Below are 25,957 nucleotides of genomic sequence, written 5' to 3'. Positions count from 1 at the left end.
TAAGTGAAAAATAAAAGCATCTACTGTAGTCGATCAGTAACTTCCGTTCAGGAAGTAGCCCACATACGAGCCATACATCCTGATCCTGAACAATGTTAATCGTTCCTTTTCAGTAGATGTATACGACTGCGAGTAGGCCTAGGCATGATCAGTGTAAACTTTAGAACAGTTCTGTTCATTCGATATATAGCTTTTTCAGTATTTCAAGCCATTCTGGATTCGCGATTATCGTTATAAAAAATTTCGGGTTTTCTCAGTGATGTTTTTGATCCGCTTTGCTTGAACTGGTATCGCCATCTCATTTCCTCGACCCCGGGTTTCTAACTGTTTTCACTCATTAGCGACACGGGGGAACAAATCCTCATTCTAGAGACACTTGCTACCGCCGTCCCCTTAATCAGTATGCTTGGACCGCTTGGTCAGTGGACGCTTAATCGCACGGCTCTGTTCAGTTGGTAGCACCAACCAAAAATTATGAACTTATATTATTATACGGCTCTTGAGCCGTACATTAACTTATAGTTCTAGCCCTGATCACTGTATAACAAGACCAAGTTCACAATTTCCGTTCACTCAACAGGCGCATGGTCGATCAGTGAAAATCTGTTGATGCTGCAAGTTTTTTCTGGAGTACTACTGTAGCTGCTGTGCCGTTGGTGGCCCTTTTCGGCCCCTAGTACATCTTGAAGTCACCTTGAAGTTACAACTCTGCCGGTATACCGGCTTCTCTACGACGGTCTACTCGTAGGAGTGGATCTTTTTAAAATCACAGTGCATGTAAAACCCTTTCGACCATGCTAGACTAGTGGTCACGTCGGTTTTTATTCAATTTGCTGTTTTTTCTATAAAATTTCCACGGAGCAGCCGATCATAATATAGATCTACTAGCTTCTTTCATCTTTGATAGTTATCGGTACTATACGGTAGTCGCCTACGAAACTGAATTTTTATAACGCGAGTTGAACGTTTGTATTAACTGTATTAAATTTCTAGATCCATGCACTATGTGTGCGAAATCAAAATGAACCATACATACGCAGAAAAGTTAGCATTTACATTTTGCATCAAAATGGTTTGCCGAATTTACGGATGTTGTCGCAAATCGTGTGCCGCGACGCTGCTTCTACTTGATAGACATTATTCGACAGCACGCGTGCTTTAACTGGCATTGTCATTTCCGTCGGCATTATTTAAGTAAACCACAAATGGCAACGCAAAAATAATTTGTTAACAATCGGATATATAGAAATCAGTTCATCATCTCGGAATCATCCGACTCGGGAGTAGCGGGCTCTGAGATCGAATCCACCGGTGTCTCCTTGGTGTCACAGGATAATGCGCGAGCGTCGCGATCGGTACTTCCGCCTGATGCTTTTGCCTTTGCTGCTTCCTGGTGAGCTTTTTTAGAGCGCTTCCACTTCATGCGGCGATTTTGGAACCAGATTTTTACCTATCCGAAGAGCAGTTTATAATTTTTTGTGAATTTCTTTTGTCGTTAAATTGCGTACATCATGGCATCAGTTTAAACAATTAAACGTGGTACGTACGTAGGTCTCTAACTGCCTAAATACTCGTATAAGGTCACGGTTGCAGTTGCACCGATAATATACAGAGTATACTAACTACACTTGTTACTTTCACGCAACCTGCATAATCCCGGCTGCCTGTCCGCTTATCCTAAACAAAATTCAGTTATCACTGTCAAGCTTCTGTGCGCATGGCAGTGATCGTATTCAACCAGAAAAATTAATAAGCAGAAAATTAGCCCTTATGTCCCCAATTGCTGCTACAACGCATAAATATGGTCTGTACGAGTATGAAGGTTCCCTATGGCGTTGCTTCACATAAGCATTTTAAAACGTAATGAGTCTTTACACTTGCACTTGGCCAGGGTCGAGCTTCCGAGTAGTGCAAAAGATAAATTACGATCCATTTTTAAATATTTTTTTCATCAGAAGGCGGTATCATTCATTATCGAAGCACGAATTTCCAGACAACGCTAAATGTTTTAATTGTACCTGAGTTTCCGTTAGCATTAAGGAACTGGCAACTTCATATCTTTTCGGTCGAGATAAATACTTGCTGGCTTTAAACTGCTTCTCCAGTTCCAAAAGCTGCTGACTTGTAAAAGCTGTCCGAGGCCGCCTTGTTTTCCCTAATAGAGCGTGGTTCACCGGATGACCTTTAAAATAACGTTCCAGTGTCAAAATTAGGATTGAGTACCAACATCGTGACAAATTTGTTAACGGTACCGTAATACTTTCTGCCATGTTTGGGTCTGATAGTACATTACTGATTTAAATGTACAGCTCATGATCAAACGTTTTCCTGTCAAATTTAGCAAAAGAATTGTAATGCTAATAAGGTTACATACAAACATTCCCTAATGCAATAGAGTACAGAGAAAAAAAGTTTCATTTTCAGCCATCTGTACTACAGTAATCATTATAATATAATAATAATGTCGTTCATCGTTTCTACGGTTAATTAATTAATTTATCATTTACGATATATATCAATATTTCTTCATCAGCAACTCAGAAAATCGGACATTTCAAGAAATAAAGCCAGCGCAAGCGCATTGTTTTCATAAATTTTGAAACTGTTCTGAAGTATGCTTCTGGAGCGGCGGTATAAACACTTGTAATTCGTAACAGATGCTAAACGGATTTGTAATGTATGGTTAGTTCCTTTCATGTCAGAATAGTGTGCAGTATGTGATTGTCAAAGAATTATTTCATTAAAGCGATGACCCACATTAGTGCCAGGTTGACAGAAATAGCAGTTTGAACGTTAACAATATAGCTTCTTCAATTCTATTTTCCGGTATAAATGAATGGATCGGCTGCCGTGCGCACAATGACAACCATAGTGTAATCGAGCATGATCAGAGTAATCATATGGTTATGATAGCCTGCCTGGACAATAGCGGCCATATTGGAAACTCATTATGCGTATTATGTCGTCAACAAAGGGTCTATGGTAGTTTAAATGGATTCATACCGCACTAAATACTGTGCAAATTTACCAATCGCGAATAATATCTAACATAAGATGGCAGAATCAAGAAAAACTGTAACCGGCAACCGCATACGCGTAGAAATATCCATACAGTATACAGTTTGTATGTACACAATGATAATGGTATTATGTGCACAGACATTAACCGATGTGCTTGTATCATTTATGCAGACATGTAAAGAAAAATGGCCCCACGATGTGAGGCTCGTCGATGAAGAACGCTAAGAGCTTATCGGCGCATATGGCATCGTTTAAGCAAAATCTGTCGTAATAAACCGATGGATAATATGCCAGTGATGGATGGTGTTTAAAGACCATTTGTTGGCAGAGAGTAAGTAAGTAATGCAGCATTGGCTACAAATTGTCTGCTCAACAAATTTCTGCCCTTCTGCAATACTGCAAGGCTATTTGCATGAAGGCTGGCCCTCGCTCGATATGTAGAGGAAATTATTCTATGTTGTGACTCTTCTGTACTGCAAAATGATCCACATAGCAGCGGGATCAGAAGACAGTTGACGTCGTTCCGTTCCGCTTCTGCTTATGATGCGCCATAGCCGGGATTATGCAGACAGCGACGACGTATTTATTATTATACACACAGCGTCATATGCAGCTTGTCCCAAATGCAGAGTAATATTATTATCGACGTGTACGCCACTGTACTTGTACAGTACTGCGAGTAGTGTATGTCTGTGCATGACCCACCACAATGGCATATAATTTTATTATTTGCTATGCAAGGCTAAAAAGGCTAAGCGGTGACCGACGGCCCAAACAGCATTTCCACTTTCGCCCGGCAGCCCGCTGCCACTTGAAGCCGATACATTGATGTTGTACAGATGTTAATTGAAGTGGACCCGCGGTAGCCGCGCTACCGATTCGGAAACAATCAATCATGTATAACTGCAGAATAAAAAACAGCTCAGCATAATGTAGGAGATTAACTGGTTTCGCTGGAATATTTTAGCAACTGCTTTCTGACTACTAATTTCTTTATGACTTCTATAGGCTATCGCCGATAAAACTTGCGTATTTCGACTTTTGGAATGGCAATGCAAAAGGTCGTCATCCTTACTTTATACTAAGCTAACTGTAAAGTTAGTTGTAAGCAAATTGTATGGCAATAAACGTAAACCACATGACGTGCTATTTACACATGACGACATACAACCCTTATAATTTTAGAAAGAAAAGCAGAAGAATGTCATGGATTAACGTAATGAGAATTTAAATGATTTTGTTGTACGATGCTCGACTTATGCTAGGCCCATACTGCATCAACATCTGCACTTCGTATGCTTACAATTAGTACCGACAATGTCAAAAAAATTTACACAGATACGTATACTGTATACAAATGTGCACGTTGTCCTTCGACATTTGCGGCAAATTTGTGCTACAGAAAATATTACTAATTCGGCTGTTTACCGAATAAAATTGTTATGTGCAGTCGTAACTCGCACTACCGCATAACGATATGTTCGTAGTACAATCTGGACCTTTTGCGCAAGATGCCGGCCGTCTTTCATTTATCCCATGCAAATGCCGTCATCTGTGCGCGTTTTTGCCATTATTGCACAATCAAAGGCCAGCGCAGTCTAAGTGCAAAAATCAGCACATTTACACCAACACAATAGCTGTGCGGATTGCTGATTGAAAGAGTAGTTTTTATTAAGAGTTAAATCGAATTTTACCAGAGTGAAGCAGCATGTTCATGCAGCGATGAGGCGAAGATTAAATTGCTGAATGGCCAAGTTCTTGACCAAGTCCCTAATCTCATTAGACGGCCACTTGCAGACTGTGGATGGCTCGAAATTTCCTAATAATTCTTCTATAATGCGAAGCAAAGCGTGTTGATTCAACGGAACCGAAATTCAATCAGTTCTATACTCCTGCACTGGGTTCGGAGCCCTCTTCAACACCACATGTCTGATCAAAGTTTTACGATTCTGCTGCTTTCAGCCAGCGTTTTCCGTCTTCTCTCCGCAGTGCACAAATACAGCCGGGGCATAGCGAGATTAAACGGTTTATTGCCGTTTTACATCATATTAGCTAAGGGTTATGGGCGCATTATATAGCTGAAAAATCTATAAACCTAATCCAATATTGCTGAATTAATCATGCCAAATAGCCGCGATTATCAGCCGTAAAGTTTGGAGATTATAAAGGTCAACATCCAGTGCCTCCCAATAATCGTTCAAGGCTGCCAGCAAATCAAAACCCACGATGCCACAACCGTGATGCATGGAGGCAACCGGCTCATCATCCGATGTCGGTGGCTTATTAAAAAAGAATTAGGTAGCTTCCATTTCTTGGTCGATAAATATTAGCGATCAGTGCGCACCTATACAAATTGCAACTTCTGATAGGTGGACCATTACGTGTTACATTTTCTACAGTTCTTGACGAAATAATACTGCAGAAATTGGAAGTTCTGACCGCTATTATTAAAGTAAAACCTGTCTCCGAAAAAAATTGCTTTTTTCACTCTTGCAACGACTAGATTTCAAGTTACCCTTTAAACAAAAGATAACACTGCTGATACCATCCATATTGGCATACGTATTAATTTCACAACAACTTAATAAGTAATCAGGGCCCGCATCACACTGGTTTTCGTATCCATAATATTATTTGTCGCAGATATCAGAAAAATTTCTTAAAACAATTTTGTGGAAAGTTACAATCTGCTAACCATACTACCGCAGTACATCGTAAATGATGAAGTTAATTGTCGAAAACAGTACGATTAAAGCAATTATAAAGAAAGGGAAAGAATGATAACTGTAGCAGTTTACCAAAGCATCGCGCACACATTGGTGCGCTTTGTATTGCTGGAATACAGTAATGTTTTATTTGCCTGTTTATACGCATTAGCATACGACCTTAGATTAATGAAGGATTTTAAATGAATCGCCATGGCATTCAAGGTAACAGGCGGTTGACCAATACTCGGCGTCAAGCCCCGAAAAGCGATGAGGCAATAAAATTACAGCGCCGTATATTGACATTCGCCCGGTTGATAAGAAAAAGTAATAGTTATTTGAATTACTTGCGTTCGGATGATAAGAAGCCAAGGAAACCAAATAGCTGCGGTTAGCTTTGTTCACCGTGATTGTTCTGATATTATGAGTCACACAGAGCAGCAGCGTCGCTTGGGTAAATGAATAGGCTACCCTCTGACAAACTGCAGCCATTTAGAATCGTCTAGTATCAACACACCGCTTTGTGCTTTTGACAGCGGTCGCAATTTTGCTGTCCACTTGACTTTGCCAGCTCTTTTGTGGCCACCGATAAGCCCACAGTATCCAGCTAATTAGTGATAACAAAAGGGAACAATTACAATAAAACGGTTGTTAATTTGCACTAAATTGGTGTTACGCTGACTGGTTGAATATTAACTCCTAACGAGCGATGTCGTTAAATTTGTGGCTACTGAGGGTAATTACGACGTAGATACTGTATAGACTAGTTGGTATAAAAATTTATGTATTTACTGGTTGAATAGCTTGACACCAACGCCTTGTTATTGGCAACAGTGGCTTTCTGGATTCAGTTGTTTTTTTAAATTAATATAACACTGATTCCAGAGATCCCAGCGCTGGCTGTGTCATGCAGAAACAAGAAAACGATCTAAAGTAAGTAATGCTTTCTACTCTGCTATTCCGGAATAAGTATTTACTAAGACTGTGATAATGTACTTATTAAGGTAATATCGAACTAACTGGTAAGGTAAGCAAAATTTAGATCTACTGGACTGAAATTTGCATTTACAAGTTATCGAGCGGGCGAGCGAAGCGAGCCCGCGTTTTTTTCAATATAAGCACTTTGAGGTTTTAATTAGTTATTACATATACTGAATTTATTCACAAAAAAGATTTGCAGAATGATACACGCTCGAACAGTTTGTTTACCATAATTTTTTGTTTTAAATACGAAGTTTATTGCAAAACCGTGACAATACTACTGTCAAAGCTTTTCTAAAACATTATTTTCCTTAACAAAATTAACAATAATTACAGGGAAATTGGAATCCGGCATGTTGATGTTTTAACACTAAAATCAATGTTACCTGGCCAACAGTCCGCTAAGCGCGGATAATACATGCCGGCGGCCGCCTGTTGGGCTCTGGCTAGCCACTCCAGTTGATTAGGATTGCCGGGCATACTCGGTGTGTAGAACGCACTTCCCGCCAGCATCTGCAGGGCCGCTGCCGAAGAGGGATGGCACACATAGGGCGACAGGAGCCGTGAAGGATGTGCACCAGGACTAGCCGGTCCATAGAAGGATCCAGTGGGACCAGTGGAAATGCTGACCGCCCCGGATGCCAGACTGCCGGGAAACCGCGCTGTGAAAGCGTGCACGGAATTGTTTGGCCCCGGTTCGGGTTTGGGAGAAAGCGATGGGCTCGACTGGCGGGAGAAAGGTCGCTTTTCGGGTTTATGCTCCATGGAAAGCGGTTTAACAAAAAGATCATCCTTAAAAACAGGTGGATTGTTTAGCAGGGCATCTATACGAAAAGAAGGCTTTTTTCCACTGGCATCCGCCATTGTACTGGATTTCGTCACGTCTTCAGGCGATGACTGTAGTTTGTTACACGACACAAGTGCTTCATTTGGAGGAAACCAAGTCACTCTTTATACGGTCGTAGACCGAGCACTTTATTCGTTTTTAATGAGAATATTTTCAGACAAGTAGTAACCGTTTACTGATTGAATATATCGAGCGATGTACAATTGTACAGTCGCCGTCCTCTGCCGGCACAGTTCAGACTGCGCCTCTGCTAAAAGCCACTATTTAAACCCATTCTAACTGGTTGTTCGAGAAATACGACTACGTGATTGGTTACGCGGCTGTGCCGCTGTGCAACTAGACAAACAAAAGAACTAATTCACTCGATAATGTTTTAAATAGGCTTAAATGGCACATACGCATATTTGTGGTGCATGCGGATGAATGCAGCGCGGCCAAGGACACAAGGCAGTTTCAAACCGCTTATCAAGTGCCGGATAAAGCAGGACATTTCTTCTGCTATTACTACCGTTCGCTCTACAAGTGCTGATCGATTAAGTGGATACGTTTTGGAAATATAATATATTATATTCTATATATACATATATATAGAATATAATATATTCTACAATAAATATAATATAATATGTTCTATATACATATAGAAGATATAATATATTCTATATATATATATGGAATATATAAATATTATATTTTAATAAATAAAATATGATATAGTCTAAGACACGACGATTTTTGTACTTACTTTGCTTATTGAAGGCTGCTACATTGCTACAAATTTATAATCTACTGATAATTTGTGGAATTTGCAGATATTAACACATTTGGTGTAGTTTTTTTTCCGAAAATTTGGAGAACAAAATCGTTGCACATAATGAAGGACTGATCGTTCTACACGATGCATTATTGTTTCCAGGATTCTGATGTTATGTTGAGATGCTATTCCTTGACTGCCTTGACTGAAATTCGGCTTGCTGTTTAGGAAATAGCAGATCTACAGTTTAATTTTTTATGAGGTACTTGTTCTTTTTCGGTGGGTCGCGTTTGTTTGCAATCATAACTGCATATTCATATACCAGGTTGCGGAAAAAGCAAAACAAAACTTTGAATTTTTCAGCTTTACTAGACGTGAAGTAGCCTTACTGAGACTTACTCGTATAACGAAGTTTGTACTCGTAATAAAAACCGCTACGAGTCTACGATACGAATGCAAAGCACACTGAATTCAAATAAAACGCGCGAAACTGTTTAGGTCTGTACAATACACTGCTACGTTAATATTGCACGTACAACTGCACGATACTGGCACATTGTTATGGAGATCTTTCGGCACGAATCTGGATAATATCAACTTTACAAACCATTCATGATGAATGATTCATCAATATTAATTTGATGAATGATGATTGATTTTCAAGCTAATTACTATCGTCTTCTTACTCTTACTCTTCTAAATAAACTTGTGTGTGACGGTCCGGTGGACTCAGATAGTTAGTGCAATAAGTGATTGCGCATCGTATCACGGAGTATTAATAAGTGTGACCTTTGTAATGGCACTACTGTTGTCGTATTTGGTGCATTGTAATAAATTTGAGCACTTAAGATGGGCCTTGGCGTAGTTTCATGGGCTGCGTGCAGTCAAATAAGTGTGCGGCCTTAATCGAACATCATGGTTTCTTTAGCTGCACTAAATTGTTCCTGTTTGGTTGTGCACGATTGAGTTAATTCGTCAGCGGCATTACGGGCATCGATTGCATAACGAGTTTGCGATGCAATTTAATCAGTCGTTTGACGACGGACATTAAAGAAATTAAAGAAAATTTCACAAGTCATTACCCTTTGATCAATAGAAGGCCCCGAATGATATCCATACTTGCTACTGGATATTTGCATGCACAACAGATATTCACACAGAACTAAATTTCTTCCACAACCAAGGAATCAATTGACCGATGTATTGCTCGCGCATTGTCCAACTATTCAGTATACTTTCACAGTATTCAATCAAGAAAATGACTCAATAAACTCAGCATTTGTTCGATATTTCCTATTTGGAATGCATTAATTTCCATGATCTTCTCTTACTCTAACCGAATGCATACCATAATCCGCTTGCAAATCTCGCCATTTCCCAGATGACCGCGCCATGCATCCAGCAACAACGAACGCCGTTGACTATACATATCGTACATTTCCGGTGCTTCGATGCTTAACTTACTCGTAAAATGCGTGTCCACGTGCACAAACAAGTAACGGGGAATTTTGCTTACACAGAATTTAGACCGGTATGCTGATACCAGGTTTCGTTAAGTTGAGAGATTTAAATAATAGTATTTGTATTAATATATTACAACTACAACGATTTTTAAAATGGCTATAATTATAATATGTGTTTCAAAGCACATCACGTATTTTTCGGTGTATAGAAATTAATGGATTTCGGATTTGCGCGCATGAATTACGTACGTATGCACTACTAAACAGTGTTAAGGTACATACTACATATAAATATAATATACTGAGATCCGCATTGTAAATCACAGAACTATGGCTCAAAAGCATAATGTTATTATTACAAGTATCGGTCGATCGTGATAGCGTGCGACTAGTTGCGTTAATTTAGGGTATGGAATTATTGAGAAATTAGGGTTGTACAGATATATAAACGTCTTGAAATTTTAATTCTTGCAGTATTTGTACCGCATATACTATGCCGCAAGTAGAACAACAATACACAGTGTAGGCAAGGTATATCGTATAGTCTACGGTATATGCCTTGGTGGAGGTGGGTATTGTACGTAGTATACAACTTTGTGATTTTTTTGCCAGAATCAATTCGACAGTATGTCATTAGCCATTCATTGCTTCTTAGGATCATTTTTTTAACATACCATGGTGTAAATACTAAATACTACTAATTATTCTTATTTAATGGTATATTTGCATGCGAATGGATCGCGAAATAAAACAGGTTAAAGTGATTCATATATTCCTTTTAGGAAAAAGCACCAACAGATGGCAGTTCGTGCATGGAAGTTAACCACGATTGGGCTCATGATCATGCCCATGGATTTCAAGGATTTGCTGTTTACCCTACAGCAACGATACCAATTATCGCGTGACTGAACATTTAATCAGCAGTATTAAGTAGGCGAAAGCAGTATTTAACACTTTACGGATTATGAGCAAAAAGATCCCCGAACCGGATACGCAGAGTATAGCAGTTTGCACATTATCCACATCAATATACTGCAAATACAGCAATGATCATCGTCCGCTCTTCCGATGGCTAAGTGCTGCCTTTCCAATCATTAATATTCCCCGTGGCTAGTGGGATGGCGGTATGGCTCGCTAATTTCAATCAAATGAAAGTGGTATTAGTGTTTTACTCATGTTGACAATAAAAATTACACGCCAGGTAACTCAATCACTGCGCTCTATGGAATCCAACTGTCCGGATAGAATCGGCATAGCACCTATATTGTAGTACTTACGTATACAGCTCGATCACATCATTTTCCAAGTGCTCATAAAGTGAAACTTATTAGAAGAAATGGAATTTCCACTAGCGGCTACTTGTACACAATACACATGTTTGGGGTTTGATTCTGTCATTGATTCTGCCTTTGATTGCACGAGATAGACGATAGACTCTGATTACGTACAGTATACCAACTTGTGAAATAAAAATTAATCTGCACTCAAGGTAGCTGCCAAGAATTAATCGTAAATGAGTACATTTACTCGATTTAAATTAATGGAGCTGGAAATTCTGTAATGCATCCTGCGGACTAGTGTTAAGCGTGAAGATTAATTAAAGGTCACCTATCTGCAAATTGCTCTATCTGTAAATATAAAGTTTAAGTTGTATAACTTGTATTGTACTTATTGTAATGATGTAAGTAATCAGCTGCTTGACGGCTAGTCTGTATTGTTATACGCTCAATTAATTTTACGAGCATGTCTTCAGTTTTTTACGCAATAACCGAAAATTCTAGTTTTGCATTTTCTTTTGCAAATTTGCGACTTTTTGTAAGGGTCAGGACTCATTGTCAGGGCATAAAACAAACTTATATGGTAACACACACTGCACTGGTTGTGTGTTATTGCACTGTGGGATCTGTAGAACCATTTAATTTGCCTTTTTGACAAATGGCAATAACAATAGCTTTTCCCTATCCGTTCTTTACCAGATTAATTAAGTCTACATATTATTCTTCAACTTGTAATCTAGCCGAAAAGAAGCCTCCAGATAATATTTATTGACATTAGTTATCGTATTCGCACGAATACAAAAACCCTACCGCACATTCGTGTCGATGGTCACTTGTGACGGATTAACCAAGACGAATAATTAAAGAACCGGCACCGGTCCCTGTACTGTCTAGGTAACACCGTGGCGGATTTTAATTAACATAAGAAAAACAATCGGGCGCAGTTAATCACACTAACGAAGCCCTTCTGTTTCGGTGTTTGACATAGTATTTTAACGGATAATAGATGTTTGTTTGAGGATGGATAAATGACCGCGTTTGCTCCTCCTCAGGTCTTTAATGGGATTTGTTAGGCTTAGCACTTGACACATACGGTTAGTTAGCTTTGTAGTTTATACCGAAGAACCGCCACAGCCAAACCTCTCGACATCACATACAAATATAACTGAACATTAGAGAAAAACAACAATCTGCAAGAACCGAAACTGCAAGCGTTCAATAATTGTGAAAACCGATGAAGTGCAAGTGCGAGTACTCAGTGCACCACTGCACATAATTTTAAATAAAATTTAATTCTTTACGTTAAAGACTACCCAGCCTTAATTGCGATCACACTAGCTGACTACTCTTATGTCTCTATAATGTGAAGTTGAAATTTTCAATTTTTGCAACCAACGGTGTTTAAGCAGATTTCGGACTTTCATTGCTAAAACAACCTTTTATTGAGCAAATTCCAATGAAATATCTTGACTATAACGTAAACTCAATCGTACTGTTTTCAAAAAATCTAACAAAAACTATCCATCACTATCATTTGGTATAAGTCAGTGAGGAGCAGCTGCAATAACCAAAAACACCAAACTGTGCGGAACAGGAAAATATCGAAAAATTTGTAAGGATCAGATCAAATCGCATAGGATTGCAGTTTCGAGTAAAAATTCAGGAACACTTAGCCCAAGGAAGAATGTAATCTAAGTAAAATCCTCTATCAGTTCGGCTTAGGCTGGTATGGTTTACATTCCACCTGCAAGGGAACTCATCAAATCGGATACACTGAAATTAGCAAACTGAAAGGACTGACCATTTTTTCCCCAATTTTAATCTTCTTTAAGTTCAGCAGTTTATCTACATCAGCTTCGTTAGCCAGTTCCATCCAAGCGTATCCTCCTTTGAGTGCCAAATCACGAACCTCGAAAAAACAACAAAGTAATTAATTCTTACCGCGGTATACACTACTGCTTACATGAACGGCAAAAAGCGACTAATATTGGATAGGGATAGGACTCGTTCAAATTGACAGATCACATAAAAAACCATGTCTTATAAACATAACCGTAACACATAAATCGATTAACAGCAGACCTAGGCAAATGCACTGCGAAATCGGCTACAAAATGCTGAAGCAGCCCCTTTCCTTACTTTAAATTTCTGTTCAACCGCTGCTTTAACTTCTTCTTGTGTCATAAACGTTGGGATGCCTCCAAGAAATATCTGAAAATGCTTCCTACGACCATCCTCGTTCTGAAAAAGCCAAACAATAAAGATAAAATTCGAAACCAAGTACCAAGTTAACAAGTAAGCCAACAACGGTGAATCAAACCATCTGTAGGATAACATAAATAATAGATTCTTAAGTATGTTTCAAAATTTTTTCACTGGTACGTTTCTAGATGCATATGCATTAGTAAATGTAAGCGTACCAAACAAGTACTTTCCCAAACTTTCTGCGCGGTACTATAAACTTTAAATCAAAGTTACAAAATCTGTGATGTACTCAGCACAATGCAACGTACTTGTACTTCAAACTCCTTAACAATAAGTTGGTGTTCACCAATAAAATGCAGACCATGCTTGAAAACCGATCGAACGGCACTTTCTTCACTGAAGTCCACGTAGCCAGAACCAGTGGGTGTTCCATCCCGATTACGAAAAATGTACACGTCCACCACCGTTCCAAAAGCTTTAAAATATTTTCCCAGCAACTGCGAATCGGCCAGCTCCCGGGGAAGTCGCATCAAGAAAACTTTCCTGCAATACATAGAAGACTGCAGGAATTTCACAACGCCACAAAGTCCCTTCACAGCTAACCCGGTAATACCAAAACACATAACAAGCTTCACACAGACAAAACGCTGACAACAAAGATCTATCAGATGAAACGAAAATTTAGAAATGCCTACTTCAAACAGATTCCAAAGCGTCTATATTTACTTTTTATCAACCGGTTCCCCGGAAGATACATTTGCAGCTTCCTTAACATGCACAACCTCCGGGATGACCTCCTTCGGCTTGGCCTCCACCACCTTCTCCACGTGATTCCCCGTTTTAACCTCTTTACTCTTGTGTTTCCGCGTCACCGTCGACCACTCGCCATCCTCTTCCTTACCCGCTGGCGCCTTGCTGATCTGCGCAAATGTCAACGGTTTAACCGAGGCTGGCGACGGCTTCTTGGCCGGTGAGCCCTTCTTCCCCACCGCTCCCCCGTTGATCTCCTTGCTGACCGTGGCCGCCGGGAAGATTGTCGGGACACTAGCTGGTTTCGGGAATCCGATGGGTTTAATGTTAGCAGCGCTGTACATCGCCGGAGTTTCCTTAGGCAAAGTAGATTTATTAAAGAACAAACTGGAATCAAAGCCGTTCTCCACGGGCATGGTACCGCCCAGTAAACGAGAGCCCACGGGGAATACATTGTCCACGAGATTTGTAGGTCGGGAGAATAAACTTGGCGTCTCGGAAAACACCTTTTCCGCACGCGATGGCGGATTGGAGTACAGTTTGGGAACGGTGGGAAAACCGCTTTCCGAACTAGTTATAGCAGGACTAACGAAAAACTTTGCAGCATCACAGCTGCCAGTCGGACTAGGACTACTCGTCGAAGCCTGTTCTTTTCTGAAAAGGCACAAGTCACAAACCATTAGAAAGTCTAAAAAGCATGAAGTAATGCAGAAACGGTTACTGCCTACTGGCTACGAAAATCAGAAAAAAAATTACAGAAAAACAAAAACATCAGGATTAATTCCCAGAAAAAATTCCGTAATCTCCCATACAACACTGGAAAGTAGACTTCGATGTAGAAACAAAAAGAATAGTAGAGACGCTTTGGAGTTCGTCAGCGACCCCGAAGTAAGAATATGAGATTGGTTGAAAGGTTCTAGATTAGACCCAAGCGTTAGGTGGGTTAAAGCTGGAGTGAACCGACGCTGCGAAGATATTACTTAATTTTGTGAATTTCCTAACGTATCCGTTTAAAAATAACTGCAGCAAACAAGAGCCAGTTGACTAGGAAAAAAACGCGACAAATCGTTGCCTAGTCGTACCGTAATTTTTCCAAGTGCTCTTCCAGCAGCATACGAACTTTGGTAATTGAATCTACTTTTTGCAACTACAAAGAAGCAGGTGAATTTGTCTGAGATACATATCCACTTTTCGCAAAATGTTCTGACCTACCACTTACCAGATTACGCCACAGAAACTCCATTAAAGATTTCTCATTGCGGAAAACCGCCTTCTCGCACATCCACTGCACTTTATAGATCCACTGGGTAAAATCGTGGTCTAAACCTTTCAACTGCTCTAGACTGCTGTTGCGGAAATCCTCCATAGCGGAACTGCTGATAACAACCCGGAAATCAGGGAGAATAATAATAAAGGCTCAGGCTCTGGCAGGTTTGTTTACAAAAGTTTTATTGTCGACTGCGTCTAGGACTACTGGCAGTACTGTATTAATGACGCTTTTTTGAACTTTAACGTGGAAACAGAGTGGATGGAGTAAGTACTGCACATAAAGCCAGATCGAAATTTTGGCACGCAAATGCGCAAAAAGAAGAGAAAATCATGTAACGAGGCGAGGCCGATGTAGCGAAATCACGATTACCGTACCCGAGGGGCCATCCATGCGACAGCGCATGTTTCGATTCTACGGCGCGCTAGTGGTCTTAACAAGCAAAAAATACAGTAAACGTTCTAGTCGCCACCGACACTTTTCGTGTACGTGCACGCTTAGAAATTTAAGAAATTTTATTATCCGGAGTTTCCTCTGTTCCTTTTTCTTTCTGCGCAGACTGTTTTCTTAAAAAATAACTCACAATTTTATTTCGGAGTGGAATGTGATGTGTGGGAGTAATTTCTTGATGTATTTTTTAGTCGTTTAATTATTTTATATAGTTTTATTAACGAGTAAATTAGGAAGAATCCGTATTGCCTGGATCATCTGCTCTGTAGATCCAGACGCAGTGGCACAGGCAGAGCGACGAAAGTCCAACCGGATAAAGTAAGAAGTAAGTTACTAACGTTTAAGTACATTACCGAAATTCACAGAATTTCTCTGTTCGGAAAATGCATCGATGATTTCATCTTCAGACATGAGACGATGACGACAATAAATGGCGCTTACAACGAAGTGGATTCTGTAATTTAGTGCATTCGCTGATTTGCTGCTTGCATCTTACTGAATTGTCGTGACAAAACGACTCCCACGCTACAACCTGCAAAATTATGGCTGAAACCAAAAACAGCGAGAAATCTTTCTTTGAGGCCTCGGACGAAAAATTTAGGGTATGGACGGAAGAAGTCGAGCGGATTTCCATGTCGGCCGTGTTCAAGAAGCAGCGGGATACCATGCAGCAGATTTATGATCACTTGGTGGGTTCGCGTTTTGAATCATTAATTTACAATCGGTTCAAGAAGCAAGGCTTTTTAATTACTTTTAAGACTAAATTTTGTGATAGCTGTTGCCATGTCAGACGTTTTTGGTTTACTGAATTAGTTCTAAAGAGCGTCATTCTTACATGGTAAATAAACTTCATTTTTTGAGGATCGCACGAAAACTGGCGATCCTGATTTCATAAATTTGTTATGGTTTTTCAATGGTTTGTTATGATCTGTTTACCATATACAGCATGAAGTCCAAGAAAGCTGTTTTGTATGTGTAAATTTTTCTCTGAACTTTAGGAACTGAAGGAGAAAGTTTTGAAAGGGTTAATGGACGACCTGGCCAGTCATCTTGGACGACAGAAGTAAGTTGGTTTGTGTGTAGTAAGGAAAGAACCGAAAGAAAAAATTGACGGTAGGTTTGAGATTTTACAAGAATAACCGCCTTTGTACAGGTCGTCGCCTGTTACTTCGTTGTATAATAATGATATTCTTCTAACTTACTAACGCAACGTTTTCCCATATTATTCTATTTCTTGGAGCCTCGACTTGTTAATCTGATAAATTACGCGTTGCTTTCTTGATCCTGACCGCTTTCTGTACAGCACCAACGGCGTCTCACACGCATCGACGTCTTCGATATCTCCACCGACTGTGACCAAGCAGGCTCACCCTGCCGCCCCGGGACGCATGGCTGCCAATTTCCCCCTGATGAGCGACGTGTCGGTGCCGGTCAGTCTTCCCGCTGCGCCCGTCATGCCGCCGGCTGTTCAGCCGTTGCCCTTTCCCGGATTCGCCCGCACCAACGGAATCACGCCGGTGGCATGGCCCAGTAAGGCCGCTTTGCCAAACAACTGGCGCGACACCAAAGCGGATCCCGGACCCATCGGACCGCCGTCGCAGGCCGTCAAAGGGGCGCAGTCGTGGCAGTTAGGAGAAGATTGGTCGTCGGTGGACTCAGACGGCTCTGGAGAGACTGTGCCGAAGTAAGTTAATGTTCGCTTTTCGCTGCTTTTGTTCATTCCACGCATACGAGTGTTAAAAGTAAGCAAATTCAGGGATTTGGAATCACTTAATGCGGCATCGCACAGCGAAGCACATAAAAGAAATCGCAATTATCGCATGCATTCATAGGGACTTCTCTAAGAGTAGTGTTGCCAGATGATTTAGTTGCGAAATCAAATCGTACCTAAATCATAATCCGTACGAAGTCCTTATTATGAAAACTGTTCGAGCAACATCGGACATCCGGTTGGGGAGTTTGAGCTTAAGGGAAATATAATTCAAAAATGCACTAGCCGTTGTTCCATAAATCCTGTTTTATGGGACCAATCATCCTTATCGTTAAATGGTAGCAGATACCACCCGGTGGTACACTTGGTACGTTTGTGCACTTGGTAGCGAACACCACCGGTGACCGCTCATATAGGTGTTCGTCTGTAATGACCTACCGACGGACACAGACATCAGATCTCATAACGCTGAACATCAATTTAAATCGTGGCATTCGTTGTGCTTGGATCGGCATTTTTTCACATGACGACCGGATGACCGCTGTTTCAGATCGCACCTTTCTTGTGACGATATGAAGATGGAGATTTTGCCGAATTTATATTTTACGGTTGTAATAATTCAAGCATTTTTCACGTTAAATTCAAAATGCTGGGATAATTATACGCTTTACATAACAAAAGATAATCTTCTCCCAGATAATTATTGGTGTGTGTCGTTTTAGAAAAATTTTTGTTGCCAATCTGGCTCGCGACTCTGATGCCAGAACCATCGCAAGCTACTTTAAACAATTCGGTCCAGTGGCGGATGTTAAGATCTTTCGTTTCCAAAACGGAGAGTCCCGAGGATTCGGAGCGGTTGAGTTTACTGATGCAACCAGCGCGGAGAAAGCCATCGATATGTCCAAACATATAATTGATCGACGTGAAGTGGTTGCTTTGCCGTTTAAAGTGAGGTCCCTTGGTTTTGGAAGTGAGTTACTGAATTTATTATTCATTTCTGATTACAGGATCCAGGTAAAAATAAATCGGAAAAGCCGGTAAAAAGGTATCAGGTGTTTTTGGGTGGGGTTCCGACGTTTTTGTCGAAACCCGAAGTGGAAGCAGCAGTGAAGAAATATTACAAGGTATGTGTTTTAGCCAAAGTGGCAAATAATAAAGAAGACGGGTAAATTTTCCCAGTGTACGGATTTATTTTACTTAAGTCATGACTATAGGTGCATAACTGGCTTCTGTTTTTTGTGAAATTTTGCAGGTTTTGTGAATTTTCTTTGTGAGTGTCTTGATTTAGGTACGAGAATTGAAGCTAAATTCTGAACGAGGTTACGCCTACCTTGATTTGGTAAACGAAGACGACGTGGATCGGATTTTAAAAGCTGGCTATATTAAAATTGGCGAAAAAATGGTGAATACCGTAGTGGTGATTTGGTGATTTCAATAAAGCAGTATTTCGACTCGCAACCCAAGATTTGCGTTTACTGGTTTGATATTGAGATGTGAACCGTTTATATTCCTTCTTTCAGGTGGAATGCAAGCCGAACAAGCGCAACTGAAAAAATAGATAATCGAAGACATTAGATGATTTAGATACCGGAACGGATAAAAAAGGAAACCCGAAAGAATGTCATCCATGCAGCTTTCAGAATTGTTTTAAATAAGCACTGGTTTTTGTAAGTTGTTAAAAGAACAAAAGAATTTGAGTTTAAAATGTTAATTAAATTGTTAGTAAGTAAATTTTTCTCTGAGGTTGATGATGGTTTTTTTAACTGTTAAGTTTGATACCCTAGAAAAGCCATACTCGTTCTTACAGCGTACTCGTGTATTTAATTTTTTCTGGTGTCCGGCTTCTTTCCCGTTTTTTCGAAAATCTGTGGTGAGATTTATATGGTTCGACAAAGTTTGCTAAATTTAATTATTAGTTTTCTATGGATGGTTGTCTGTCGTTTTGCTGATTAGCCTGTATCTGTGCTTTGGTGGATAATCGAGAATAAAAAACTATGCTGCAAGCTAACAACAAGCACTACTTAAGCGCTTTTGGATTTTTTCGATATTTTGATTTGGTTCTTATTACAATTGCCGCTGCCATGCCTTGATTTGGAGCAGGTAAGATCGATTCCATCTGCGCCGGAAGCTTACACGTTTTTCAGTATCAACAGGGCACGAAGAAAGGCGGTTGCCCGGAAGCCTGTTGTTGCGTATGCGATGACAGAGGCATAATGAAATTTTTCTGCGGAATGCTGTTGATTGCGTTTTCTTAAATATGCTTAATCATGTGACCGAAATTGCTAACCTTTCTCTGCGCGGATGACAACAGTGAGCATATGCGCTTGTGTTGAAGCACCATGACCGCGGCTGTACTCGTTGCAATCACGTATTTGTATACAAATGAAGCCAAAATCTGGTGCCCTATGAATCGTAACCGGTTGGTGCGATCTCGTTTCTCAAAGTAAGCAATAATAACTAGAGCTCTCTCGCTTGCTGTTTGCTGTACGGACTGCGCTTATTTGCTTCACATTTCAGGCCGCATTCATTCACACATGCACAACCACCGCTACTGTCTATAATACGCCGCCGCCAGCCCGTGGATCGAAAATTTCGTACTAACCAGTAGAAGGTCACCTTACTGGTCCTTACAGCGATGTAGGGTGTGACCTTATGGCAAGCTGAGACTGCGGTGGCTGTGTGTGCACTGGCAAGTTCACGGCGGCTTGAACAGTCTATAAACGGCATGATAAGCGCATACAGTACAGGAATCCAGCTGGTATCCACCATGAAAATGCGCGTTCATATTATATGATCATGAGCAGAAATATTATTGCCCTGGGAAAAAAAGGGTATCCCGTGTTAAATTGGCGAAGGTCAGATGTTATGGTGTGGTAATCATATACGCCGAATGTGGCAGTTAATTGTGAAAAACGCTGTTATTAGACTCACTCTGTTTAAGTTCACACGGGAACAACAAAAATAAAAGCTTTTCGTCCCAATGAAAACGAAGCGGAAGTTTCCTCTCCCGATTAGTAAATTCGTTTAAAAAATGGATTTCGCTAATTTTACTACGTTATTACACTTATGTCACATTATTACATACTATTATTTTACAGTTACACTCGGACTTACCAGTTAGTCTCAGACTCTGCTACTCAGAGTACGAGTAAATTCGTAACTATTGTTGATTGCCGCATATTTATTGGTATTTCTGTATCTATTTGAGTATGTGACTTATGATGTTTTAAAAATACATCGGTTTCATTGAATTTTTGAATCGTAAAACGATTATAATTACCTGAAGATAGTAAATGAGTATTAAAAGCAACACTCGTAGCACCTTGCTCGTAGTATGAATAAATTGTCCGGCCCATTACTCGCATGACTCAATTATGGTGTGAATTATGTAGTTATAGTATTAGTAGAATTATGTAGTTATAGTTATAGTTATTATATATATACCTTCAGCGGCTTTAAGCGGCAAATAAATCCTTCCAGTTAGCATTATAATTGTTTATCATCTGGTCGAACTTTTCTCAGTAGAGGCTGTTGAGAGTTCTTCTATGCAGGCAAAATCCGTCATGCGGAAAAAAGTTAAAGTGGAATGTTTGAAATTCTTTAAGAATTGTAAAATTATACTTCCAGGTTATGCTAAGTAATTACTCCTAAAATAAGATTTCATTTTACTCCTCGATTTCCCCCTCAAGATTTTAGTCCTAAAATTTCACCTGCCCGTTTCAAAAGATTTCCTGCCGTTTCCTGGATCATTAAGCGTAACACTGATTTTACTACTGTAGAATAATAGTTGTTAAAACGGGAGGCAGCAATGGGCAAGGACAAGCAAGTTACCGGATTGTTGAATTATTGCGTCAGTACCCAAATACCCTGTACGGGGTGTGGGTTGGACTTAAATTAGCAGCATGACCTCTCTAGCACGAAGTTGAACACCAGATCGAGGCTGCAGAATGCCGAGCACGCTGCCATATTGCTGATAATTTGCAGTACATCCGGGTCTTGATAATACTATCGTCGGAGGGTCCTTCGAGGAGGAACTGTCGCTGGAGACAGGAAGCGCGATTTTGTTTTCTTATTCAGGTAAGACCACTGTGTAACCTTTACAACGAGTACCGATATTCCCTGTAATCAATGCTTGGGTTCCGAATGGTTGCCGTTGCTGTCGAGTGGAAAATCAGGGCTGCCTGCTTTTTATTGACATTTCGATGTATGTTGGCTCGGTTATGACAAATACTCCCGTTTATCCCTAATCAGTCAAGCAAACCCATAGTTTAGTTGTTGGATTTTGAAATTTTACATACGCCGAATAGCGTGAAAGGTGAGAAAGTAGAATACTCGATCGGTAATTACGGATATCTTTATTATTGACAGAATGATCAGTTTTATGAGTGCAACAACACAGGCAACAGTCAGTGAACCACCCCCACTCGGCGATTGTCAAGTCGATTCCAGGGCGGTTGCCTGTGCGTTTGCTGCATACCACTACAGTATTGCGGGCTGTGCTGGGGTGTCTCTGCTGTTATAAAAATTGTGACTTGCTTGCATTGCAGTACGAAATGGAAAACAAAATTAAATCATTAGTCATTATTCCAAATTAAAGTTGTACTATTCTTTTCATACAGATTTCTTCCTCCTCTTCATCGACACGATATCATTTCCATTCTACAGAATTTCCTGTTCATTCACGTTGATAACGCTTGACAGACTTATCAGAGGAGGACGCTGTGAATGCTGATCGTCATGCCAGCGCGACGCTCCGTGAAACGGGCACGCGGGAACGCTCTCATGTCGGGCGATTCCGATAACAATTCCTTCTCCCCCGAGATGGACGAGGAGCAGGAGGATTCACCGCACAACGCACCCAGCTCGGGCCGCATCAAGGAGCCGTGTAAGGTGTGCGGGGACGAAGTGTCGGGCTACCATTATGGAGTGCGGACCTGTGAAGGCTGTAAGGCGTTCTTCCGGAGAACGATCCAGAAGAACAAATCCTACTCTTGCCGTTTGGAGAAGAATTGCCCCGTGGAGCGCCTGGGCAAGGCACGCACACAACGCTGTTGTTATTGTCGCTTCCAGCAGTGCATCAACGCTGGCATGAAAGTCGACGGTACGTGACAGTTGCAGCGTCTCGGTTATGCGTAAAATCTGCTTAATAATTATCACTTTAATATCAGCATTACAGTTTCATTGTAATTTTTATATGGTATCGTATAATTTTTTATATGTTGTTTTGTTTTATATGGTATCTTTACAAATTACGAGCAATATTTCTGCAAATGAGATCAGATTTCCAGGAATAGATTGTTGCGCTTTTATTCCTTTCTAGTTAGACTGTTGAGTATTAAATGTTAATAGATCTTTGTAATAAAGTATTTAATTGTTGAATTTGCCATGATAATATTGAATTTTAAGTATTTGTGAACAGATTTTGCAGCTGATAGCCTAACAGATTTAGTCTATGACTTTTGAGAATTTCCAAAACAGTGAAAACACTCTCAATGATTATGAGTTAACTGCGGTGATACATTTGTATTTTAAAAGAAGCAGAAAAATAATTATCCATGCAGGGATGTTCATTGGCTTGAATTAAAGCCAGTGAATCGTAAGCTGTAGCTGATGCAACGTTAGCTGTTGCAGCTGTGCGTCAGGATCGCGCTCGTGGATGCCCATCGAGCAGCAGCGCCCATCCATCGTTCCGCTACACCGGTCAGTCGGAGAATCAGGATTCCGATGAGGAGCCCCCGGTGCGGCGCACGAAGCGGGCCAACAAGAAGAATCTGCCCAGCGCCGCCATTCCCCAGGAAACCATCGGCAATGCCAAACCCAATCGCAAGCGCACAGTGGCCAATAGCGTGGAATCGCCCACGACGTCCTCGGCCGGTGATCAGAACGATCAGGGTATGCGCTGGAAACGGGGTTATGTTTCGACTGCAATGTAATTCATATAGTGTGCTTGTTGCAGACAACGTTTCAAAGTTTGCAGCATTGATGCCACGTATTCCGCGCCTGGTAGCACAGATGAAGAGTACAGTCCAGCTGGAGGACGACTGGAAGGATCAGCTACTGGAAGTCCTGGAGGAGGAAACCAAGCGGAAACCCAACGCGGCGTCACTGGAAATCATTTGTAATGTGCTGGATAAGAAAGTGTACTCGTTCGTGGAGTGGGCGCGCGATTCCTCTTTCTTTGATTCCTTGGATGTAAGTGATGTTCTCTGCAAACGCTGCTTATAGATTCTCCAAGAACAAGGGTTGTTTACTAACAGTTGTTGTTGGCAGTATGAAGACCAGAAGAAACTGCTGCAGTTCGGCTGGAATTCCTACCTCATGTTCGACATCATCTATCACTTGTCACAAAATGTTATCAACGAGTTCCAACACCTGTCCGGAGGATCGACGATCAAAATGACGGAAATCGCGGCCCTGGGACATCCGGCCAACTGCGCGTCCATTCAGAGGATGGTGGAGTTAGTACGGGAATTGGCTATAAATCGCGCCGACTTTCTTAACATCAAGATGATTTTATTATTGAATCCATGTAAGTTTTTAGGATTGCGATGCACCAGAAAGGATATTAACAAATGAGTACTGTTTTCTAAAAAGATTAGTGACAGCCGATTAGTATTACTTTCTAAGCGTACCACAAACAGTGCATTTAACGAAATTCGAAACTATATACTTTCAAGAGACTGCTGAAGTAGTTAATTATTTTTTGATAGTTTGCTAGCAAAGGTAATACCTATACTGTTAAGTAAAAGTAAAATTATTATAAATCAGTAAAACATCGAATTAGTTTTGTTTTAGGTAACATGCTTATGTAGTTAGTAATTTATGTGTGCGATGTTATTCTGCTAGTGTAATCGTTTTCATAAAAGTTTTGGTAGAAAGTCTGTACGATAATTAAAATCTTCTCTTCTTTGAAGTTCGGTTTTAACCGTTTTTTAAGGCTGTCGCAAGGTGCTGCACTAAATCCTTTTTTGTGACCCATGATTTAGTCTGGTGCAGAGATGACTATTGATTATGAATTATTTTGCATCAGTTCATATATAATTAGATCACTGTTTCTTCAGTTGTTCCTGGGTTGGTGAAGCAGCGTCCCATCAAATGGGCATACGACCGGTGCCAAGAGGAGCTGAAGAACGATTCCATGAAAACGCAGGCGGGAATCACGGGTCGATTTGGTCGTTTCATGTCCCTGGTGACGGATATGCGGAAATTTGCCGACGAAGGCGAACACTACCTGTACACCAAGGCCCGCCAGGATGGCTATCTCGACGATACACTCCTGCTGGAGATGATCGAGATGAAGCGGGAATCTTGAGGCAGCGGCTAGAATACCGGGAGTCGACCGCGGTTTTCACCGTAGATCTGGGTTGTTGTACAATGGTTCGTGTGCGCGGACGTTTTTAAACTCTTATCACTTCTGGCAGGGTTGCGAAATTGCAGTACGTAAGTTAAGTATAATCCTGTGTGGCTACGGTTCAAGGGACAGGTGTTAACTTGATAGCATTGGTTCTTCCTAAGACGCATTATCCCCGAAGTTCTACGTTGTAGTTGGTCAAAAAGTTTTCTTTCCGCTTCTTCACAGTATAGATGTGATATGGGATCTGTCATTTGCCTCTGTTGCCGCTTTGTTTTCAGTTCATCCGTACAAACATAGTACTATTTGTTAGTTGCTTCAAGGGTTTCTTTGTTCTCTTGGCTTTTAGTTGTGTTAATTTGCTTTTATTGGGTGTTACTGCGTATGCGCAATAGCTGTTACAGGCTTTTTTATCCGATGACGATTTGTTATTTAATTGCACTGGCGGGTGCTGTTCTCTGTTCTTACCGTGTTAGCCTTTTAACAAGTCGATTATTGTCATAATTATTTGATTTTCTCTTTTACTTTCTGTTACCGTCCGAATGCATACCGTGGCTTTGTGTTATTCTATGCGATTTTAGCACAAAATTAATAAATTATGTAATGGTAAATATGTAGAGTGGGGGTTGTTTGGAGCACTGTACACTATACAGGATATATGCATCATAATATGCAGATGCACCTTAAGAATCGGAAGAAGTGTTGCCGGAAGTGCTTCGGACTTTAATCGTAAGTTCGTAACCGTTCCCGACTGTGTATGTTGAAGCTTCGGCCCATTCACTTGGTAATTTATTTGTTGAGCACAAAACACCTGCCGGATGGTTACAACTTCCGCCCAAAATTATGCAGTGCACGACCCACGAATTACTAATTAAATTATAAATTGGTGCCATGAAATGAAACAAAAATCATTGCTGAAGCTTTCACTTAGTGAAGTTAGTGGTATCTTTGGTCTTCGGTCTGCCAGTCGCACGCCGGAAGCTGAGCATTTGCTTCCCTTTTTACAAAGGAACAAGGAGATGCAAAGTGTGAAAAAGCACTCTAAGGCGATCTTGTAATCAAAACAATTATTTACGCAATTAGATAGCGTTCTATGCGTGGTGGCGATTGACCTTACTGGTTAACTTCTCATAAAGGGATGCTGTCGATTTACGGCATACGTATCCTGTCAGTAA

General features: G+C 40.6%; 4 protein-coding genes across 8 annotated transcripts; 2 read left to right on the top strand and 2 right to left on the bottom strand.

The window, feature by feature from the left end:
• Nucleotides 1-1,082: 1,082 nt before the first annotated feature.
• Nucleotides 1,083-7,725, bottom strand: LOC129581324 (motor neuron and pancreas homeobox protein 1-like). Its single transcript, XM_055472325.1, has 3 exons — nucleotides 7,094-7,725; nucleotides 2,019-2,182; nucleotides 1,083-1,450 (listed from the first exon to the last, which is right to left on the bottom strand). Exons 1-3 carry the CDS (start codon nucleotides 7,569-7,571, stop codon nucleotides 1,250-1,252), a joined length of 843 nt encoding a protein of 280 aa, XP_055328300.1. The 5' UTR covers nucleotides 7,572-7,725; the 3' UTR covers nucleotides 1,083-1,249.
• A 4,754-nt stretch (nucleotides 7,726-12,479) lies between these two features.
• LOC129581234 (squamous cell carcinoma antigen recognized by T-cells 3-like) lies at nucleotides 12,480-15,536 on the bottom strand. Its single transcript, XM_055472201.1, has 7 exons — nucleotides 15,223-15,536; nucleotides 15,086-15,150; nucleotides 13,980-14,657; nucleotides 13,562-13,796; nucleotides 13,188-13,289; nucleotides 12,850-12,957; nucleotides 12,480-12,792 (listed from the first exon to the last, which is right to left on the bottom strand). Exons 1-7 carry the CDS (start codon nucleotides 15,367-15,369, stop codon nucleotides 12,757-12,759), a joined length of 1,371 nt encoding a protein of 456 aa, XP_055328176.1. The 5' UTR covers nucleotides 15,370-15,536; the 3' UTR covers nucleotides 12,480-12,756.
• A 231-nt stretch (nucleotides 15,537-15,767) lies between these two features.
• LOC129581120 (squamous cell carcinoma antigen recognized by T-cells 3-like) lies at nucleotides 15,768-19,434 on the top strand. Of its 3 annotated transcripts, none has more exons than XM_055472016.1 (8): nucleotides 15,768-16,038; nucleotides 16,186-16,409; nucleotides 16,719-16,783; nucleotides 17,024-17,404; nucleotides 18,154-18,379; nucleotides 18,439-18,555; nucleotides 18,720-18,833; nucleotides 18,952-19,434. In XM_055472016.1, exons 2-8 carry the CDS (start codon nucleotides 16,263-16,265, stop codon nucleotides 18,979-18,981), a joined length of 1,080 nt encoding a protein of 359 aa, XP_055327991.1. In that variant the 5' UTR covers nucleotides 15,768-16,038; nucleotides 16,186-16,262; the 3' UTR covers nucleotides 18,982-19,434. The 3 variants fall into 3 exon arrangements, with proteins under 3 accessions (XP_055327991.1, XP_055327990.1, XP_055327989.1); XM_055472015.1 differs by having other exon boundaries at nucleotides 16,128-16,409; XM_055472014.1 differs by having other exon boundaries at nucleotides 15,768-16,045; nucleotides 16,128-16,409.
• A 1,917-nt stretch (nucleotides 19,435-21,351) lies between these two features.
• LOC129581091 (nuclear hormone receptor FTZ-F1-like) lies at nucleotides 21,352-25,387 on the top strand. Of its 3 annotated transcripts, none has more exons than XM_055471977.1 (6): nucleotides 21,352-21,508; nucleotides 22,051-22,532; nucleotides 23,063-23,323; nucleotides 23,388-23,623; nucleotides 23,702-23,960; nucleotides 24,493-25,387. In XM_055471977.1, the coding sequence occupies exons 2-6, from the start codon at nucleotides 22,157-22,159 to the stop codon at nucleotides 24,741-24,743; spliced, it is 1,383 nt and encodes a 460-aa protein (XP_055327952.1). In that variant the 5' UTR covers nucleotides 21,352-21,508; nucleotides 22,051-22,156; the 3' UTR covers nucleotides 24,744-25,387. The 3 variants fall into 3 exon arrangements, with proteins under 3 accessions (XP_055327952.1, XP_055327950.1, XP_055327951.1); XM_055471975.1 differs by having other exon boundaries at nucleotides 23,054-23,323; XM_055471976.1 differs by lacking the exon at nucleotides 21,352-21,508 and adding an exon at nucleotides 21,568-21,746 and having other exon boundaries at nucleotides 23,054-23,323.
• Nucleotides 25,388-25,957: the final 570 nt, after the last annotated feature.

This window comes from Paramacrobiotus metropolitanus, unplaced genomic scaffold (assembly GCF_019649055.1).
Source record: "Paramacrobiotus metropolitanus isolate TYO unplaced genomic scaffold, Prichtersi_v1.0 Parri_scaffold0000005, whole genome shotgun sequence".
Classification (NCBI taxonomy): domain Eukaryota; kingdom Metazoa; phylum Tardigrada; class Eutardigrada; order Parachela; family Macrobiotidae; genus Paramacrobiotus; species Paramacrobiotus metropolitanus.
Note: the sequence above shows the minus strand (reverse complement) of the source record. Positions and strands in the feature narration are given on the sequence as shown.

Coding starts and splice junctions, on each gene's coding strand:
- LOC129581234 (XM_055472201.1), bottom strand. CDS start 15,369: ATGGAGGATTTCCGCAACAGCAGTCTAGAGCAGTTGAAAGGTTTAGAC. Junction 15,151..15,222: donor AGTTTCTGTGGCGTAATCTG/GTAAGTGGTAGG, acceptor GCTTCTTTGTAG/TTGCAAAAAGTAGATTCAAT. Junction 13,290..13,561: donor TTAAGGAGTTTGAAGTACAA/GTACGTTGCATT, acceptor TGGCTTTTTCAG/AACGAGGATGGTCGTAGGAA.
- LOC129581324 (XM_055472325.1), bottom strand. CDS start 7,571: ATGGCGGATGCCAGTGGAAAAAAGCCTTCTTTTCGTATAGATGCCCTG. Junction 2,183..7,093: donor CTTAGCGGACTGTTGGCCAG/GTAACATTGATT, acceptor GTTATTTTAAAG/GTCATCCGGTGAACCACGCT. Junction 1,451..2,018: donor TAATGCTAACGGAAACTCAG/GTACAATTAAAA, acceptor CTCTTCGGATAG/GTAAAAATCTGGTTCCAAAA.
- LOC129581120 (XM_055472016.1), top strand. CDS start 16,263: ATGGCTGAAACCAAAAACAGCGAGAAATCTTTCTTTGAGGCCTCGGAC. Junction 18,380..18,438: donor TGGTTGCTTTGCCGTTTAAA/GTGAGGTCCCTT, acceptor TTCTGATTACAG/GATCCAGGTAAAAATAAATC. Junction 18,556..18,719: donor CAGTGAAGAAATATTACAAG/GTATGTGTTTTA, acceptor GTCTTGATTTAG/GTACGAGAATTGAAGCTAAA.
- LOC129581091 (XM_055471975.1), top strand. CDS start 22,157: ATGCTGATCGTCATGCCAGCGCGACGCTCCGTGAAACGGGCACGCGGG. Junction 22,533..23,053: donor CGCTGGCATGAAAGTCGACG/GTACGTGACAGT, acceptor ATGCAACGTTAG/CTGTTGCAGCTGTGCGTCAG. Junction 23,324..23,387: donor CGGTGATCAGAACGATCAGG/GTATGCGCTGGA, acceptor TGCTTGTTGCAG/ACAACGTTTCAAAGTTTGCA.